Here is a 15,554-nt window from a genome sequence, read left to right as displayed (position 1 = left end):
AATGTGGCCTCAGCGATGCACAAGTGAACAGCACCCATTTTATCCATAGGGCACACATTTAGAAGTGGCGTTGTGCTAAAACATTAAAAGCCTGGAAAAAAATTAGCTTGACAATTCCCTAAATGCCTCTTTATCTAGGACATAGTTTTGTCATTTGTTTCACAAATGATGACCCAAAAGAAAGAGCTTCTCTTTGCTAACCTCTGCCTGTTATTTTCAGCAAACTGGACAGAGCAAAACAAACACGGGTGGATTTGGACAAAAGTGACTGTGCCGACTCAAACCCAACTTTTAAAGTTTTGTTGCTACTAATAATTCAAAGCAATATCAGAAAGGTTCTTGGGAAAAGCACAAGCTGAACAATGTCGAGATACCCTTTGCAGATAAAATCTTTTTCATTACAGGTTAATATTATTCTCCCAATGTCATTATAACTTCCAAACACCCTGTTAATAAATGGGAGTTAAGAAAGATCTCTTTATAGATTCCGATCTCTTCTTTGGTGAAGCTGGTATTAAAGATATTTTCTAAATTACATATAATTCCCATAATACTCTCAGAGCAGAGGCACAATGTCTTATCTGCAGCACCATGAGTTATTGCACAAAAACCTATTAGGAATCAACCCTTGGAAACACAAATGCATCGCTAAAATTGACAAGAACAGCCCAAAAAAAGCTCTTATTGTGTAGAAGAGAAAATGTTATCAAGCATATTGCTAACCTTTAATGAGCTGTTATTCCCTGCTAAATGTTAATCATAACCAAGAGAGACAGCACAGTGAGGCTGACTTGACTCCTCTCAATCTGCGTGTGTTTGCGAAGGAAGCAGAAACATCTCCAAACTCGAGTTGGCCTCTGCTTGGAATTTATTTCCTTTCATTTGATGTGTTGATTAAAAACAACAGCAACAACAACAAAATCAAACATATTTCCAGTTCATCAGTTTTGACTCTTAACTATGGCTTGTTTTCTAGGAGTTTTGTGAGAATTCAGTATTTTAACTGTAGACATTTCCAAACTGCGTATTGTACAAAAGTTAAATGGATCTGTTCATGGGTAATATCTATTCTCGTTATTTAATAATGACCAAAAATAATGGTTCCAATTGTCATCTCATCTGAACAAACATAACCTATTTTGTGAACTAGTATTACTCATGATTTAAATTAGCATGACGCTAGGTTTACTGAGCTCAGCAGCTTCCATCAAGTCTTATGTAAAATTTGACACTGATGGAGCATCAGCACATTTCTTATATTCAAGAAATTGTGAGGCAATCAAGTCATTCTCACACTTTTAATTAAAATCCATAATTATCAGAAATAAAGGTCTCACTTCACTCTCTCAAGATTTAGAACCAGATTTGATACACCATATTTTGATATTGTTACATTCTTACTGCTTTTACAAAAGCTACTACGGGGCATTTCTAGTCCTTTGCAGAGATCAATAATCAGTACCGTGACCATAGAGTGAATCTATAAATTGTGATGAGAAAACAGATTGTGATACTTGATCTGTGCTTCTCCCCAGCTTTTCATTTCTCTGTTTCCTAAAATACACATTTAATGAGCTACAGTTCACAGATTTTAGGGTCAGAAAAGACCATTTGTTCATCTATGTTAACCTCAAAGTATCTCTCAGGCATTTTAGTATTGTCATGATCTACTTAGTATTTAAAGCAGTAAGGATCTCTTCACCCCAGCATCTGTCCCTCCCCAAGCACAGCAATTAAATCTCCCCCAAACCAGAAGAAATTCCTCCCCTCCCGCTCTGCTCACAAATTGTTTTTGCCTGCAAATCTGGTTTGCGCTCCCGATCTGCACATCAGCTGCTGCCAGTTCTTGTTCCAAGCCCGAGGGAGCAGCTGGGGAGTGGGAGTGGACGGCAGAGATCACTGGAACACGGGGACGAAGCTCTGAGCTGTGAAATCTTTCTGCGTCTTCCGTCAGGACTGACATTGTCATGGTTTGTGGTGACAATCCAGTTGTCCATGCTGTCCCTGGCCTTACTGGGAGGCAGGTTACAACTTTCTACACGTGTAAATCTGCACTTCCCTGTTCGCACCCTTTCTAGAGATTCTAAAAATGTTACTCTAACAGCAGAAAGCAAATCCACATCTAAACCAGCACAGAAAAAATACAGTAAGGACTTCATATTTCAAAACATTTGGCAAATAACGCTCTATCCTTCAAAGAAAGCGTGAGGAAGGAAACTTTTCAGTGTGTCTTTCAGATTCAAGGCAAGAATCCTACTATGCAGCAGAGAATGAACTGGGGATGTTGTGCATATCTCAGTTTTCTTTCAAACTGTAGAGCTAGACAGCTGTATAGTATAAACTGGTTTTGAAATAGCACTTAGGGGATCTGTTCAAACAGTCCTTGTTTTTCTGGCTTCCTCATGGGGACCAGGGGGGTCTGACAATTAATAGGCCATCCTATAATAGCTGCAACCGTTTCAGTGGGTGCATGGTGTTACCCACAGCTGCCAACAAAACAAACCCATTTGTTCCTATAGCAGTGACTTTTACTGTTCTAAAATTCGCAATTGCTTAGTGCCAGAACAAACTCAAATGGCTTTCAAGTACTATGGTCTTGTTTATGAGACAAAACTCATACATGAGGCTGAATGGGAGCAAATTGATTTCTCACCCAAGTACCGTTATCAAAGGACTTGTCATCTGTGCTTGCAGATGGGTGGGCACTATTACAGCGGAATGAATGGGAAAAGCTGGCTGAACACATCACAAAATCAGGGCTGTTCTATGGGAGAGGCACTGGGAAGATTCTCAAAAGTGAGCTAATTCAGCAGTTCTTCATCTTCCCTTTTCTGCTTTGTTGATACATCCTGAATTTCTCAAAAAGAGAAACTGAATTTCTCTTTTGAGAAGGAAACTAGGCTAAATATTTCTCAAAACTTTCCAGTGGCTGGAAAGCTGCAAACCACTTTTTCAAACTACTAATTTCCCGAGCATATGAGGACACACATGGAATACACGATTAACTGCATATGCTTGGGCACGGTTAGTGCTAAAAAGGAGACTTGTATTCCATATGTTTTATCATAAACTAATAGGGGCTTTCAGTCCCCTAGTCCACAATGCACTTATGCTTCTGTGACTCACTGAATGAACATCAGGAATGTTAAACAAGCAATGCAAGTACCGGACTGTTGGACCTTACAGCATCATACAGACCTTTAGGACCTGCTCTAAGTTCTCCAGCTTGGCTTGGAGCTGGTGTTTTCCCTTTAGAGCCAAATCTCGTTCTTTGGTCACTCTGAGAAGGGTCTCTCTAAGATGGTCATAGTCTGATTTTACCTAGAAAAAATAAAATGTGATTATTGATCAAACAGCTACTTAATGAGGGGAAAACTGTATTTGACACAAACATTTCTGCATGTTAAAATGGAAAAGGAAAAAAGCTCAACAAATAGGAAAGAAGCATAAAAAAATGGAAGGGCACGTTTATTGAGGAAATTGTGTGCGTCTCATTTACATGTATGCATGAAACACATTTTCTTTCGACAAGGACTACAATCTGGCAACTAATTGTAGTTAATGCCTAAGTTACGTAAATTTAAATAAATATAATATAGCACACAAAATAAATGACAATCAAACAATTCCTGATTTCTCTGGATCTCAGAGGCATCAGCAGTGAGAGTTCTATATAAAGAGACAGACCTAACATGTATATAGAAATAGAACTCACATATACACTTTTCTGGACTATTCTTTGGTGTAAATTGACTTCAGAATAAACTCAAATATCCATGATCAGCTTGTGCTAACATTTGAAATCAGTGTCTCTACAATCCAAGACAGGTGGTGTTCCACAACAAAATCCCCGCTCTCCCTTAAAATATTTGCATACAGAAGGTTTTTGGAGGGTAAGATACTCATCAAGTAAGATTTGTTTTCTGATTTAATTGGCTTGGTGCTAGCTTAACCATTTCAGTATGACTAACTCTTTTTATACAACATCTTGTGAATCATCAGCAAGAGTGACTTCATAAACACACATAGAAAATAAGAAAAGATCATATTACACTGCTTTATCCTGCCATTGAAAAGTTCTTTCATCAATTCATATCAGTTGAAAATTTGATTTCTTATCCCTGATTATATTATGACTTTATGTCCTGTATTGATATATAACAATAGGATTGTCACAGCTTGTATCACATTGGGAACTGCAATTTTTACGTTAAGAATGAAAACCCACCAGCAATAAACAGCTGGGTAAAAAAAATACCCAATGTTCACATACCATTTCCTCTTCCCTGCAATGTTGGTAGAAGGCAGGAAAGCAAAGAAAGAGCCATCATATTTTTAGTGAACAGTGTTCCAAGAAGTATCTGTTTTCCTTCGTTAACTGAAGCCAGTGCAGAAACAGTGGCAGGAAAAGCAAAGCAGGACAAAGGGCCGGGATAAGGAACAGGCTTTAATCGCGGTGCGGCTCACGTTTCCTTCTGACTTCAGTCAAAGACGTGTCAAGTTTGGTTTGGTTTTGAGTTTTGTGTGTGTGTTTATTTGTTTGGGTTTGTTTTTGTCGGGTTTGTTTTGTTTTGTTTTAGAAAAGGAGGAGAACAAATGGCATTAAGCAATCTGCCGTGGATATCTCCTGGACGTTTTGTAAAGCGATGTTTTGGAAGCCTTTCTATTTGCCTTCTGGCTCCAGTTTGTTAACTTGCAAATTTTGCCATGGACCAAACAATCTAAGTGGTCACAGCCAGCCCTTGTATCCATCTTTGTAAGAGGGCTCTTTAGAGTGCAGTGGACTAGAAAAAAGAAAGAGGAAAATGGAACAAATCATGTTTTCCACAAGAACTGATGCAATTATTGTCAACCTCAGGATTTTTCTTCTGTGCACAGATTTTTCTTCTCCTTTTCCCCCATTTCTTTATAACTGAGGAAACTATTAAACAATGGTTTTTCAGAATCTATTAACTTCCTGCATCCTTTATATTGTATTTCATTGTTCAGATCATTCAATGTATATTGTTGAAGAATAATGGAGTGGAAAAAGGAAGCAATGAGGTTTCACCATCAACGATGCAACTGATATTGTCTGTGATTCTCAGTTAATTTACTGTGGGTGAATGAAATACAATATTTTGAACAAGCTTCAAGAAAAGGTCATTTTCCTCAAACTTCAGTTTTCCCTCTCTCTAAAACAATTGATACCAACTGACCACCTTTGTAAAGGATTTTCTAAAACTTATTAGTCATTGTAGTATGAATAATTTTAGGGAGCAAGTGAGCATGGCACTTTTCTGCGGGGTGTTTTTCCCCATGGGCGGTGAAGGGGCTATCGGAATAAATGGGACCTATCAGGCTGCTAATGTCATTTCGGAAAAAGATGGACTAGAGACAGGTAGAACTGCAAATATTTTACACATCTCAGGAACTTCAATTTACGATCTGAAAGCACATATCTAAATTAAATGAAGTTTAGGAATACAGAAATGGTTCTGGTGATTTCCCTACTTTCCCTTTAGGCAGATCAGCTTCCAAACAAACTTCTGTGTAGATTTCCATTTTGCAGGTTGGAAAGAACACAACCAAATCTACCCACCACCTGCCGATAATTCCTCTTGTTACTTCCAGCAACACTGAAAAATTTTTACATTTCTACAGGGCATTCTTGCCATGACTTTTGCCTCTGAAGACTGTGCATCACATAGAATGCTGTGATATACGCATTTATATAACCCATAAGGTAGCATAAAGTTTGACGAGTCTTATCATTTGCCCCCCCTTTTTTTTTTTGTTTAGACAACATTTGTTCTTAAATGAGAATTTAATGTTCTCTCCAAGCAGCCTGTTTAACAACATATGGGATATACATGAACTTGAATTACACACAGAGCACATCAAAACATCAATGTTCCCAGTGGCAAAACCAGTTGACCTAAATAGAATGCCATCATAAACAGTTCTAATTTCGCAACGGAAACAGGGAACATTTTGATCTGGGATGTTTCACTGTTCAATGCATCAACCAGTTTATTTTTCATCCCATCCATTCACACTTACACCCTCATTTGAGTCAGTTCTGAAGGCCAGAATACTGCACTTGCCGAACCCTTAATCAGAAACTAGTTCTTGACAACCAGCACACCAAAAAACCAGCAGTTTATTTCATTGGTGAAAAGCTCCTTCAGCCTTAGCACCCACCATTCACCTCACTGACCTGCCAATTTCTCAAACAAATGACACTGTGCAGAAAACGTTATTCTGAAACCACCATGACAATGGTATGATTTCAAGTATAGTGGAAATAAATTCTGAATGTATCATACCTATTGTATTTTTACATAAACCCACTAGCCCATATATATTCAGCCGAGCAGGACAGTGAGAGCCCCATGTCACAGCACTCCGATGGACACAACATCTTCTCACAAGTTCTCCACTCCAGAAACTGCTTCTTTTAAGCAGACTACTAAAACTAAACCATGGAAGTTATGTGCAATTTCAGCTTTATTTTATGGATTTAAAGGTAGCCATCCCCATACCGACTCCTTTCTAGAGCCACATTTCAGCAACTATATTGTACAAAAACGAGCATTATTTTTATCTGTGCTCTGTAACAGAATGCAGAAACACTCCCCCACCTCCCTTTGCTTGGGTGAAGTTGGCCTGTTTTTCAGGCCAGCTCTCAAGGGTAAAAAAGAATAAATTATTTCAGGCAGGTTTTCCCCTTCAGGGCTGAGCCCGAACTCTGTTAGAATTCTGCTCCAGCCTCCACATCCAAAGTTGTGGTTTACACTTTCTGAATAGTAAAATGTGATCTAAACTGCACAATCTATCCTCTCCCTCATTGTGTGTGATAAAAAACCAACCAATAAACCCCAAGAAAACCCAAGACCCAAATAAACCCAACAACAATAAAAAAATAATAAAACCCAAGAAACAACAACCACACAAACAAACCACAAACCAAACCCAAACCAAAAAACCAACAGCAAACCAAAAGCACCAAACAGAAAACGCCAAGTAATTCCCTCAGAACACCTGTTATGCAAGAAGGAAAACACAAAGACTGCGTATTTTTGTATTGTTAAAAGTGAGAGGGTACATAATCCTACTGAGGCTCTGGCAGTCAATTAGTCGACATGTATCCAGAATTGTTGCCTTGTGCCTTTCACAGTATTTAATATATTTGAAGAACAAACACCGATAGCATGACAAATTCTGACACTACAATAGTAAAAGGTAATTTTATTACTAAGTGCCTAATGTGTCAAAGTTTGACATTTTACCTTTGTATTTCAAATTGCTTTTGCTAGGTTTTTCAATGTACCTCAAGCTCTTCACTATAGTAAGAGACAAATATCGCCTTTAATAAAGTATTACTAACCCCATAGTTCTTTAGTTTCTGATAGAAAGAGGTCTAACATGTTTAGCGTCACCAGCATACTGACCCTTCACCGAATTAATGCTTCATGCGGTTCCTGTGTCAGCTGGAATACAAAACTGCCTAAGACTTCATGTCCCTCATGAAGCAAAGAGTAAAGGCAACGTGTAAACACCAATAAAAAGAAGAGAGAAACATTAGGAAAGGGAGGCATTCTAGACAGATGGATGAATAAAATTAAGCGATGCTATGATACACATGGCTTCCTCCTATCGTAAAGTATTATTACACTGCCTTTTTATATAAAAGCCATTTAAATTCCTCAGCCACAGGAAGTTTCAGGTCTGCTTCAATACCAGGGGCTACACACCAAATGCAGACTAGATGATCTCTGAATTTTAGTGATTTGCATTGTCTCCGGGACTTCATCAGACCCCCTTTGGTTTGGAAATGCAGCGGTGGGCTGCTCTGTGACACACGCATGGCAGGGCTACCACAGCGAGCAGCTACCACAGCGAGCAGCTACCACAGCGAGTAGCTACCAGAATGAGCAGCTAGCACAGTGTGCAGCTACCACAGCGAGCAGCTACCACAGCGAGCAGCTACCACAGCGTGCAGCTACCACAGCGAGCAGCTACCACAGCGTGCAGCTACCAGAATGAGCAGCTAGCACAGTGTGCAGCTACCACAGCGAGCAGCTACCATAGCGAGCAGCTACCACAGCGAGCAGCTACCACAGCGAGCAGCTACCACAGCGTGCAGCTACCAGAATGAGCAGCTAGCACAGTGTGCAGCTACCACAGCAAGCAGCTACCATAGCGAGCAGCTACCACAGTGAGCAGCTACCACAGCGAGCAGCTCCCGCTGGTTCACAAGCTCCAAGGCTGGGCTTTCATCAGAGCCGGGGTGAGTTACAGCTCTTCTGATATGAATGAGGTTGCCGAGCAACTCACTTAAGCCCTGTAGAAATCCCAGATTGGAGTTTTATTTTTAGCTGAATATAGCCCTGTAAAGTGGCTGGTTCGTGATGTTTCTTCCACCGAATTCGTACGTGGTGGGGTAAGGCACATCAACCTCTCTTCCTATGCTACTTGCACCATGCAGGATTTGCCATAGATATAACCCCACTGGAGTCAGAAAGATAAATTTTTCCCGTAACAGGCACAAAAAAGAATTGAAGACACGTGCTTACTATTAAAACAACTTTTATATCAGGACCTAGGACAGCTGGGACTACCCCATGTGCCATGCAACAGGGGGAATAACAACTGCTAAATAGAGTTTGGGACATTTGCTGCTGGACAACAGCTTTTCAACATTTTATTAAGAAAATTAAAAATGCGAAGAAAAAACGCAGAAGGGTAGAGAAAAAACCTACTAGGTAGCAATTATTTCTATTAGTATTTTTCAGAAAAAGAATTTTTCAATCAAATCTCATCAAAACCACTTAAAAAGGTCTTTTTACCAAAGACTAATAACAATTTGCAATACTAAGAAAATATGCAGAGGAATGATGAACCTCTCTAAAGACTGTCAGCGTGTCTTAAATTTTCACTTGAAACTAACATTTGTTTACGAAATCAATTTTGGTGATTTGTTTTTCATTGAAATATTTTATGTTCTCAAGTCGAAGCACACAAATCAGAAAAAATGACTATCCATCCCACTTTTACCCACTCTGCAGCAGAATTTCTGTAACAAACGAATTTCTGCCGTCTGTGCCCGTGACGTTACCTGGTCATACTGCAGAGCTCTGTGGGACACACTCGCATACTGAAGGCTCAGGCGATTCTTTTCTTGCACAGCATCCTTCAGTTCATTTTCCTAAAACACAAGTAAAGAGTGTTACAGACCATTTATCTCCATTACAGCACATCCTATTAAGTGCTTAAGGAAGCAATGTTTTTGCATTATTTGGTATTAACAAGCTATTAAAAGTAATATCAGGCCCAGAGCCAAAGGCAGGGAAGGTGCAGAAGCAGCAGATTAGTTTGCAATTAGAGTTGGCTCTGCCGCAAACCCACGTGTTTTCAGTAGCTGATCTGATTAAAGATGTGCAAGCAAAGTGAGATGATCTGACTTCACAGGCCTGGTGCCTATAAAAATAGTAATAAAAAAATCTCCTTGTGGGTGTTATAAAGAGCCCAAATGTGGCTGCCACACTTAGAGATGGGAAGAGAAAGAGACTCCCAGAAAAAAATAATGCTATTGAACTTAGGTCTTCAGAAGGTGTTTTGAGGGCAAAAGGCAACAACCGGAATGTACACTCATGTACACATTCTTACATTCACAAATTTCACTTTACTTATAATGTATATCTGTTTATAATATATGTATGTATACGCATTGTAACACCAACATTTTCAGAATCTGGGTAGAGCATCTATGTACATCAGTGCAGGCAAATCAGAAATGCAGACGGAAAGTCAAAAGGCTTGTAACCTATGCCTAGAGATGAAGGTATCAACTACAGCCTCAGGAATGTATTTTTATTTAGTTAGACAGCACTATAAGGAGGAAAAAAGGAAAGTAAATAAACCTCAAATATACAGTCAAAGGTCAAACTAGAGGGGTGGAAATGCCTTGTCAGGTCACACTAATCAAAATACATCAGCTCAGGAAAAAATAGCAGCATCCTCTGACTCTTCCAACAATTTCTTTTGTGCGCTAGCATTTTCAATGATGGCTACTTGACTAACACCTAAGAAGTTGTGACATCCAAATCTGATTGAAATTAATCACTGGGTTCAAAATTTGTATTGTCAGCTAAACAGCATCATGTGAATTTTTTTTTTCCATAGAAAATGAGCTTAAAATATCAGTTTTATAAAACCTTTCACACAGAAAAAGGCCATCCTGAGTAACAGCGGTATTAACATATCAATTAATTCCACCAAAGATGCTGCGTTTCTGCCCACACCTGGAATGCCAGCCTCGTAGTGAAATTTGGACATAACCAAAGCATAGTGAAAATTCAGCTGAAGTAATGGCATGTTCCAGCACCATCACTGTACAATTCCAGAACATCCCATCACCGGGGGGAAGCGTTAAACGCTACTGCACTGAACTCAACTGAGACGACAAACTGCAGAATATTCAGTGTCTCCTGACTGCAGATATACCTGTCATCTGGCACCTAAGGAGCTCAGCAATTATCATTTCTCAAGCCTGTTAAATGTGCTGTTCAGGGTGCAATTAAAAGTGGCAGTCAGGCTCTGTGAGATGCCAGACAGTTCTGAGGGCCAAAACAAGAAGAATTTCTTAGCTCACGTTGCATTTTCAAAGGTGTGAATTAAATCAGTAAATATTTTTATAATATCGACAAACTGCACAGAACAGCTCCTTGGATATGAAAATAAATCGTTGCGTGCTATTAATTACTGAAATGCACTTGTAAAGCGTTGTGTGTCTTTTCTGCACTTCACAAATTGAAAATAAGCTCCAGTACCTGCTCTGAAGCCCTTCCAACTGCGGGCTTTTGTCAAGCCAGATTTGACGCCGACTTTAATGGATCAATCTGCATTTGTTACAAACCAATACTGCTCAGCTGACTTTGATGGGGAACAAGTGACAATGAGTTACCAGGTTTTAATAGTGTTATTAAAAGGAATTCAAGCAGAAACAGGGGTGGAGGAGAGGAGGAATAATTGATGGCAATCTAGGCCAGCATCTTTCACACCCTGCTTAAATTCGCCAGGGTGGAAACCAGTTTCTAAGAGATAGCACCAAAACTGGGCTGGCTGTTAGTCCTACCTGAAGAAAATACATTTTATCATGTTGTTTGCAAGGATGAACAGAAGTGGGGCAGTAACTATCCCAGTTTCGTTGCTTCTTAGTTATAAGCCTATTTCTTTTCACTTGCATCTCTGTCCATGAGAGTGGCAATTCCTCTCAGTATTCTTTCACATTTGCCAGGATAAAGCCCACCTATGCTCCCCATCCCAACTATTAATAAATCTGCAGAGATCAAGAATCACCTGAAACAGTAGCGGAAATTCCCTGCACACTTCTAGCCTAAAAAATCCACACATGGACACCCAGCAACTAAAACTCCGGTGCAAAGTTGCCACTTGCAGTATTTGCAACAAGGATATAAGGTATTTGTATATATTATCAGTGTGTTTAGAAGTCTTATAAATACCTATGGTCCAAGTTGCCTTCATTAGGATTTGATGGTTGTATCCTGAAAGAGCTTTGAAACTTCAAACATATTTTAAGGGAAACAGATGCCTTCTGAAAATTCCAGCTTCTCACACATGAAGGCTACGCTTCCTTAAGATGCTGTACTGAAATAAATAAAAGTATTTTTCCATTTTCTCTCCTTTACTTGGCAGCTAGCACCGAATGCATTAACAAGAGGGCGACACTTCCCGCTTTAGCTCTTACAACTGCTAATGCCAAGCAGAACCTCCAAGTCAACAGAAAGAAGAGGTCAGTAAATACATGGGGCAGCATCACCAGCGACAGACCTGCTGGCAACGGGCTGGATCGGCCGCCTGCGCATGCTGGGGATTCTCCAACACCGACTTCCCCGCTCTCTATGGAGTAACTCTGCCAGATTCTAAAGGGAACACGCAAAGAGGCACCACTCTGTTATTGCTTGGACCTACAAGGAATTTTTGTGGTTTTTCACAATGCGCTTTGGAGCTCGATGTGATTCAGAAAGAATAAACCTGTGGAAAGCATTGCCACGCTCTCTTCCCTCATCCTTTCTACATTTTTATACAAATAGCTTTTGACTTTTTACAAATTTAATGAGAGTTTTGTCTTTTTTCCCCTGCTGCCCTCTCCCCTGTTCTTCATTTATTCACTGTATGTAACAACGCTGACAATTTAATTGTGCCTAAGAAGCAACATTTTACTGGGGTCAAATGAGGTCTCCTGTTGAACCCATTCAAATCAACCCACGGCAGCTGTTTGTAAAGACAAGTAGAGTGAGGATGAAGAACTCATCGTGCCAGTTAGTCCAAGACACAGTATAATGGCAAATGCTGACAAACGTTATCAGACTAATGTGCCAAGTGGAAAGGAAGCAATGCTGCGTACTTCCAAAAGAGCTTCTCTTGACAGTGGGTTTCAGTTATTAGTTGAAGTCTGTCATCCTCTTTCTAATGATGTTGCTACACAATGGCCATTTAAAAAAAAAAAAAAAAAAAAAAAAAATCAAGGCTTTGAAGCAGTTTAATTACTAGTCCAGCATACATCCAAAAATTTTACAGAGAAGTGAACACGGAAAATTAATGACAAGGAAAGAAACTATAGAAGCTGTATGTAGAACTACTTCACCTTATCCCAGAAAAAGCTGGAAGTTCTGCCACAGATCAGCATCAACCAGCTACAGAACAAACCAAACCCAACCTTTTTCTAATGTTGCACAGAGCTTAGATTGCTCCTGCTTAAGCTTTTTTACCACATTAAATACAAAAAGCATAAACCATACTTACTTATATTACATATGCAGTGGCATGTCAATCAAACTGTATTAATGTCAGGACCATATATAACATAATTTGCAAAAAGAATTTGAAATGTCTTTGGCATGTCAGACAAAATTCCAAACAGCAAGGATATTTCCTGCCGCATGTCAGGAATGCTCCAGGCATTCTCAGCTCAGACAGGCATTTTGATTTCAGAAAACAACACTAAGGATGATCTTTTCAAAACCTGCAATGTAAACTGAATCACAAAATGGACATCCCTCCCAAACGGATACAAAGACAAGCAGCGCTGCGGTTTGCCATTTTCTGAGGGGTGCCCAAAGCACTGCACTGATTCAACGGCTCACACACCAGTACATACTTCACAACATGAGACGATTAATAAACAAACCCCCACAAAAAATTAAAAATAAAAGACATAAAAATCGTGTTACCTTATATATAAGTTGCATCTTTCTAAGTGCAGAAACGAAGGCAAAAATATGTGTTCATAACAGAGCAAAAGTAGAAATTCTCCTATGGATCTGAGGACTGACTACAACAATTCACGGTAGGAGGATGACTTCTGTAGATTTAATACAATCTGACACCACTGTCTGGGTAACAAGGTTCTACATTGCCTGGAGAAAGGCATCTGTTGCCCTGTGTGCTAGTTTGCTCATCCATCAATTATTTTTGTTTAAAAAAACGTTATACACTATTCATTTACTTGTAGCTCTTTTTCTGTGAGACTTACTTTTGCCAGTAACCTGGAATGACTGTATTAGAGCACTCTGATTATAATCCCCTGTGATAGTTCTCTGTTTTGATGATACATGAACAGAACTAATCCAAGAGAAAAGTGAAGACCTCTAGTCTACAGGTACTTAAAAAGGAAAAACGAAGAATCTTCTGATCTTTTCTCATGTATTTTTGCCCTGTAAATGACTCACTTCTAAGGTCAGGTTCATCACCATGAATTAATTTTTTTTTCTTCCTGTAAGAGCTCGATTTTAAAGGCAAAGCTGACTCATCCCCAACAGTACACACTAGAAATATTTAAGAACCTCAACACGGGCAAACGAACAGAGCGAGGCTGAGAGACACAGCCTGTAAACAAACTGCCATTAAAACCACTCTGATTTTCTCTTTGTAATTAGCATGTTGATGATGTAAGAAAAATACAGGCTGTCCCGCAGAATCCTAACTGCTGTATGATATAGCAACAGCAAAGTGGAACCAGAAGCAGGTGGAGAAAAATGGCTTTCACAAGAGATGCTGCTGTTGTGTTCATGTCCTGACGACACTTCCATCGTATGTGACAGCTCTGGATGCAGAGCAGGAGGTAAAGGTGGGATCAAAGAAAGCACTGAAGGATGCTGAATGTCCCCTCCTGTCCCATGGAGGACACAGTTCTCGCCAGTACTCTCTTCCACAGTTATCAACTTGGGCAGGTAGCAAGCTCCACTTTTAATAAATTACATATTATAAGGTTGGGGGTGGGGTTTAGGTGGTTTTGATTCTTCCTCTCAACTGTCATGATGCAGTACAAATTAGCAAGTAGTACAGAAAGTAGCTGGACATTTTATGACAACATTGAAAAACTAAGGAATTACTACAGAGAATATTGACAGTCATACAGAAGTTTTTTCCACTACCACTCTTAAGATTAAGGAATATCTACTCAGAAATGCTTCCATTTTATATAAAAATAACTTCACAATTTGATTTTTTAAAATTTAAAAAATAGGAACATTTCCATGCAAATTAGACTTTGTTCTAACAAAAGAAAACAAAAAGAAAACAAAGGGAAGCAAACCCCTCTAATCAGTAGGCTGAATTTAGGATAAGAAACACTACATAAAAATAGCACTTCTTAAAAAGCACTGCTAAATAAGGAACGCAGGAACTGCAGCAGTTTATGGGACTTGGAAACCACCAGTGTCTTGGCACTACAGCAACCAGGACCAGATGTTGTGGAGGAAGCACAAATCATTAATGCATGGTATTATTTTTCGCTTCAATAAGACTCTTAAGATAACAAGCTTTGCGCTACCAACTCATTTCATTCACACTCTTGTCTTGTCCTTTGGAGTACCAGCTTTTCACGCAATTATTTCTCCTAACTTGTTCATACAATCTTTTCTGCCACCTGAAACCCGTCACCCCCATAAAAACTCTGACTTACATGATAAGGAATCCACTACCGTGTTTTGCAGGATCAGAGAGGAAAAGGGCAGATCAACAACAGATTCATCTGACGTTCTGGAAGATTCCGCTGTTTTAGAATCAGATGTAACCATATTTGATTTGCTGCTGCTCAGATCATGGCCACCACTGAAAATTGTTCATCACACTCTCCATCTTACTTTCTTCACCTATGTCCCACGACAAGACCCTCTCATCTCTTTTAATAATGAAAATGCGTAAGGCGATAACTTCAGATACATCTAAGTGCAATGGTTTTATTATAGCATCCATAGTCATGAATAAATAACACAGCAGACATTCTAGCTGCAGCTGTTTATAATGAATTACCAAAATCCAAGTTCTTTTCCAGACATTATTTGTGGACTTTACACCTACTGTGGCTGGAGGAAGTAATCATAAAGACATTCCTCATGATAGCATTATTTAGTCTTTGCTATTATGTACGTATTTTATGACGCTTTGCTTCCTCCATGAGGTATGTGGAATGCATCAACCAGACTCTGCACCCAAAAGCAAAAGTCCAAACATCTCTGACCGGCAGTAGGTGGCATTACTCCTTT

General features: G+C 39.4%; 1 protein-coding gene across 12 annotated transcripts in view; it reads right to left on the bottom strand.

Moving 5' to 3' along the window:
• Nucleotides 1-15,554, bottom strand: part of RIMBP2 (RIMS binding protein 2) — a 127,568-nt gene that overhangs the window by 45,743 nt on the left and 66,271 nt on the right. For all 12 annotated transcript variants that reach the window (XR_010607112.1, XM_065646748.1, XM_065646742.1 and 9 more), the window contains 2 exons: nt 9,101-9,190; nt 3,199-3,321 (listed from right to left, as the gene is read on the bottom strand). Coding sequence is in view for 11 of the 12 variants with exons in the window: in XM_065646748.1 (XP_065502820.1) it covers nt 3,199-3,321; nt 9,101-9,190 (213 nt within the window). In the remaining variant the exon portion in view is untranslated. The remainder of the gene's footprint in view (nt 1-3,198; nt 3,322-9,100; nt 9,191-15,554) is intronic.

The sequence above is a fragment of the Caloenas nicobarica genome, chromosome 16 (assembly GCF_036013445.1).
Source record: "Caloenas nicobarica isolate bCalNic1 chromosome 16, bCalNic1.hap1, whole genome shotgun sequence".
Lineage (NCBI taxonomy): Eukaryota > Metazoa > Chordata > Aves > Columbiformes > Columbidae > Caloenas > Caloenas nicobarica.
This window is presented reverse-complemented; position numbering and strand designations above follow the sequence as displayed.